The 6,000-nt window shown below is 39.9% G+C and overlaps 1 protein-coding gene across 4 annotated transcripts in view; it reads right to left on the bottom strand.

Annotated features, from left to right (window-relative positions):
* Positions 1–329: 329 nt before the first annotated feature.
* Positions 330–6,000, bottom strand: part of GOSR1 (golgi SNAP receptor complex member 1) — a 47,989-nt gene continuing 42,318 nt past the window's right edge. For all 4 annotated transcript variants that reach the window (XM_072138363.1, XM_072138364.1, XM_072138365.1 and 1 more), the window contains exon 9: positions 330–5,346. In XM_072138363.1, the coding sequence (XP_071994464.1) occupies positions 5,222–5,346 (125 nt within the window). In that variant the 3' untranslated portion in view covers positions 330–5,221. The remainder of the gene's footprint in view (positions 5,347–6,000) is intronic.

Here is a 6,000-nt window from a genome sequence, read left to right as displayed (position 1 = left end):
TGTGTCATGTCATTGCTGGAATACATTGAGGCAGAAGACGAGCAAAAAAAAAGGAGAAGACAGAAGTATTCACCCCAAGTATCGCTTCTGTATGTATGTGTTTGTAGGGGCAGTTATACTCCTCCCATACAAGACGCCTCTGACAGCAGCAATCTCCACTGAAAACAAAGGTATTGGGCATGTTGACATTCATTCTACTGAATGACAGCAAGCAGAGATCTGGAAAACCCCAATGCATCGATAGTGAAAGTAGTGTATTATAATAATAATAATATTTGGACCATCCCTTCAAGTGTCTATTACTTATTTTCCATAACAAAACACCCAGAAACAGGTATAACTCTAATTTATTATTAAATTACATAACAAAGCTTTTTTTCCTTTATTACAGACAGAATTTGCACATTAGGTGCAGAAAAGAGAAAATAATTACAAGAGCAATAAAATATAATTAGTTTGGATGAGCGATTTGTAAAGCAAAATAAGAAAGTGCTATTAGATGGGAACATTTATATACAGGTGGACACTTTGGGCTATGGAGATCCCTTCATAAAGCCGTCGCTTTACACAAGGTTTGGGGAATAAATTATCACATTGTAAAGGAGACCACACAGATACATTGTACGTCAGTAGATAAGACTTAGTAACATTAATGGGGAACATGTCAGCTCTTGGGGCACAAATAAACTAAACATAGGTCCTTGTATGAGAATCACTCTGCATTGTAAGCATCTGTGACCTGGAAGGAAGGAAATCTAAATTTTGCTAACATTCAAATTAGCATTTTGAATGTGGCCACTCAGCTCAGCTCCGCCTTGTAGCCACACCCATTGTGCACCAAAATACTAATTTGCATATTAAGATTTTCCTGTATTCCTCCAAGGCAGACATACTCCTGATACACAGCACTTCACCGACATGCCATATGTATAGTTTCTATGTGACCCAGGAGCCAACAGGGTCCCTTTCATGGGAGCTGGAAGTTCCTACATATGAAAATTTTTGCAGCAGATTCATTTGGGTCGTGTTCACACATCATAAACTTTCACACTGGGAAAACAGCTTTGAGAGAAGGAACAAAACTCTATATATTAGAACAAAAAGTATTGAGGTTATTGATCGGAGTAGAGATGAGCAGATGCTCCGTTTGGCAGCTCTGCATAACCTGGATATGTTGCTTGATAAGCTTCACAGTAACCAATCAGGCTTCTTTACACCCCTAGCAACAAGATATGGCTGTGACTGGTCAGGTGTCCCCCTGACCAATCACAGCCATGCCTAGTTGCTACGTGTGAAACTGTCCAATTGGTTACTCTGTATGAAACAACATGTCTGGGTTAGGGAGAGCAGACAAACCGAGGATGTCCAACCTACAGATGGGTATACTCATCTCTAGTCCAGCTGCTTCAAACTTTTACCAAAAAATAACAACATGGAGTAATACTGTGCCAACACCACCACTGTTTTTCATATCATGGTTCTTCATTGAGGATGGGATGACCATAAATTTGACTAAGAGACGTGAGAGGTCGTCATGTGACCTCATGTGATCCTTCTAAACCAAAATTAGATTTCCATAGAATTTATAGTGATTTGAGTTCTGTTCAGTTGAACAAAGGGATATTTGGGCTTTGGAGCTGTAAAACAGGTTAAGAAGTATCCTGGTATTGCTGAATAGCTACAATAATAATCCTCTCCATATTGAGGTATTTCATATGTCATATTGCTCCATCATTCTTATCACTAGATGTGATTGCATAAATAAAGGGTTTTTACTAAGATTTGTACTGATAAAAGACAGGTCTTGTTATCGAAAGAAAATACATAAATCATATAAAATCTGTGGCTCCAGCCATGAAAATATTGCCATGCCTCCTGGGTGAGGGAATAGAAATGTATTGGGTAGGACCTGCGTGGTTTTTACTAGGCTATAAATTGTGAGGCAGGTCATAACTCAGCTCTGTCACTCTCCATTTACTATGGTTTTCTTCAGGGTCAAGATGTGTATAAATCAGTTTTCATACTGGATGTTGAAAGATCCAATCTCCTGCACTTCTTTACTCATCAGAAATAGCATTAGGTGCGAGTACAACGGTTTTCTTCTCCATTGGCATAGGGTTGGTTTCTATTTTGATGGAAAGAAAAATGCAGGAGTACAGATCTCCAAAATACTGTTTGAAGAAGGCCCGACCAACGGTACGGTAGTATAATGCAAAATCCTCTTCTTAAGGTGGATGCAGACAGTGTACAAAGATAGGTTACAGCTCCTTTTACTTATTCTCTAAAGATTCGATCATCCAAGATGTTAAAAGCTACTACCGAGAAAACGCTTTGAAGGACAATCCCTTAAAGTGATCCCACACCAACTAAAAATTGCTATTACATAGCAGTACAACTATCCATATATTGTTCCTCCCCATGCCTGTAAACATTCCAGTCCGTTTGTAAAGTTGACTCGCCATCTGCATATTCATGTTCTTCTAGCTATGCCGCGTCTCAATCTTCTTGACTTACAAGAGGCCTTCTTTCTATTCAGCCATCACTCAGATCTGCTGCATATTATAACCCTCCCACAGGAATGAGAAAGGAGTTGGCTGTGTGTAACTCACTGAGAAGAATTCCTGAGGCAGGGGTAAATGATAGGGTTGAGAAAGAGGCTGGCCCTATGTGAAAGGCTGAAGAGATATCAGCTCCCCATTCCCCCCCCCCCCTCTCCCAGGAATTCTCTTCAGGAAATCAAATAGCCAGCGTATCTCTCATTCTGGAGAGTTTCCAGAGCTGGAGGTGCAGCTGGGCAGGAAGGACATGAATATGATAATTGGGCTCAGATAGGGTCATTTGCATAGATGGTGGATCAACTTTACAAACGGACAGTGGGACTCTTCATGCATGAGGAGGAAAAATATAGGGGCTAGTTTTACTGCTGTATAATAGCAATTTTCAAAGATTATGGTTAATTTAACAGATTCCCTTTAAAACAAGACTTCTATTTCATCATAATGCATAGAAAAATGCACCCATTTTAGGAAGCAGAAACTTGCAGTCAGAATAAGGCTCCCTTTACACAAATGTTTTGGGATGTGGACTACCCATTGATTAAATGGCTAGCACATGGCCCCATGTACATCTATAGGCTCATACACACAGACAATTGTCTGAACCTCCAAACTCCTATTCCTGCGCATGTTTGTGAATCGGACAGTCCTCGGCGCATGAGCAGACAACTTACTTACTTAAGGCCCGAGAATATTTGTGTGCAAGGAGACTTAGGTTAATTCCAATAAATTAAACTTAAACCCAGTCTCATGACACTAAAAACTGCAACCTCTATGGGATACATGATTGTGTGGTGAAAAAGCTAAGTTTGAAGTAACTGAACACTTGGTGGTAGATGTTTCTAACATAGCAAATGGTCTTGAACTAATGTTGCAGCTCAACCCTATTGAAGTGAAAGGGACTACGCTGCAATACCACATTATTATCTTCTGAAACAACAAATCTAATTGTGCAGGAGAACTTAACTGGATATAATGTACCGGTGTACACACAACTAAGATATTGTCTCTGCTCCACCAACCTTCAGTGTTATATCTGCAGCCGGAGGTTTAATACTACCAACCTTGGGGAAAGATAGAATGTAATATTGTGTATTACAGAGATGCAGAAACTGATACATTCTAAGTGTGAACAGATACAGAATATTCCTAGTTCCAGGCTGCATGTAGCGTCTCTTCAGTTTATGACTATGTTGGACAAGTCTTGGAGCTGCTACAGGTTTTCATTGAGACGTGTAGCCCCTTTTCTTTTTATATACGGAGTCTACTACATAAAAGTGTCTAAATCTTGTACCTATATCTGTAGATTTACTGAGCCAAGTGTAGATTGCTAAAAAGGATCTATAGTTACTCAAGTTTGCCTAAAGGAGTGGAGGGTCCACATATTAAAGACTAAAAGAGGTTGGGCACATACACAATTTTAACAGGGTAAGTGCAATACTCTAAAATGGTCACCCATATTGTATTGTACCCTGTTGGAGCTAGTAAGAGGTCCCCTTTAATTCATGCATGTGCCAGAAGTCTGCAGGATAAAGAATTGCACAGGAAATCCCGGAAGTCCCTGCCATCAAGTCACGTGACCCATGGCTCAGATGGAAAGGAGGGGAAGTTTACAATATGGGTAAGCCATTAGGGTATTGTACTTACCCTGGTTAACTTCCTTATTCATGCTCACCCCCTTTAAAAGGTTTGTCCTAGATTAGAGAAACATGGCTGCATTCTGCATAAAACAATGTTACAACTTAAAGAGTTGCAATTTCACATTCAACCTGCAAACATGTGTGGCGCTGTTTCAGCAAGAACTAAGGCATGTATTTCAATCTAATGAAACCACTGGAAATGCCCTTAACCAGTCTTACAAGGGAAATTAATATAAATAATAGCTCTGTGATATACATCAGGGGACACTTACTCCAAGGTATTATCCATTTCCCACAAAACAGGAATATATCCCAGAAAGAAGCAGAAAATGTTTTACTTTGGTGCACGTTTTTATAATTCCAGGGACTGATAGGGACTTCTTCCTTTCTGCTCTATTACTGCATCTGTGTTCCCAGTTTTCCCACCAGGATGATTAACATACACCATAAATTAAGGAGGATTTATATTCTGTACATTTTTACTTCATGTTTGCTCTATGATTACAGTATAAATGAGTGATGTCCACGACCTTCTCTCACAAACCTTTAAAGGAACACTAAGTCTACACCACGGTGTCCTCCTCAAATACGTATAGAAATGATGATGCCGGGATGTAAGACACGGTCATCTTTGTGCTGTAAGTCTACGCTGGTTATGTGTATGGGTCTGGTGAACTCTGACGTCATATACAGTCATGGACAGACCTATACCAAAACCAGCAATACCTGCCATACAGTACTTTGGAGACATTTATATAGGATTAGTGGTCCTTTAAGGTACCAGCTCAACATTTCCCACCCCCAGACAAGTCTATGTACGTTGCAGGTGACTATGTACAGCTACTGGTCTGCAGCATTGACGCTCCCAGTACTACATCCCGTCAATAGAAAATGTAAAGTATTCCTGTAATATTACCCCCTTCTCCCTTATGTACAGTCGGTGTGTGTGCAGAATTGCAACTTCCACGTTATTTTCCATCCTGACGTTGGTGCTCCTCTGGTTTCCGTCAGAGTCTGTGTCAGTTATCAATGGAAAGCGTAAAGTAGAAGCAAGATAGTGCAAATGCCGATAACGGCGCCCAAGATGAGAGAATCCCGGCGCTTCCGGAGGTTAATCCTCTGTATGAGACTGTTCACGGCAGGAAAGCGATCTGCGGAGCCGGGTTAAGGGCAGCAACTTGAAATGGGAGCTTTTACAATGCAAAGACACAGAAAAATACACTACATATTGGATGTTTCTGTAAGACACTGCTATACAACTCAGTACATTATAAGGCATGACAGCACCCCCATATTCGTAGCAGCTACGCCTGCTCAAAGCAATGGGGTCTCCGGCTCCGTTCCAGATTTTAAGAGGATCCATCATCAGGACATGCCTTATGTGCCACCTGTGCAGTGCATGGTCCCCAGTAGGTGAGGGGCCCACTGCCAACTTATCAACACTACCATCGCTGAATAAGTACGAGAAGACTAAATAAAAAAATTTGAGTTCATCATTTGTAATGTCTTACTCCTTAACCCCTTTGTGACCATTTGTCATTAATGTCCAGGTCAATTTTTTTCTATGCACTTCTTTAAATGACAGTATTTGGAAGCGCTGCACATATTAAAACAATTTTTACTCTGTTTTTTTTCATTACATGCGAGACTAACTTGATATGAGGTTTTTTTAATTACATGTTTTTTCTTTATAAAATTAGCCGATGACTACAAATGTGAAAAAATAAACTTTTTTGTCATTTTTCTAATTAAAGTTTTTTTTAAGTAGTAGTAAAAAAGAATAAACTTTTACCAAAATATGTTAT

This window comes from Engystomops pustulosus, chromosome 2 (assembly GCF_040894005.1).
Source record: "Engystomops pustulosus chromosome 2, aEngPut4.maternal, whole genome shotgun sequence".
NCBI lineage: Eukaryota > Metazoa > Chordata > Amphibia > Anura > Leptodactylidae > Engystomops > Engystomops pustulosus.
This window is presented reverse-complemented; position numbering and strand designations above follow the sequence as displayed.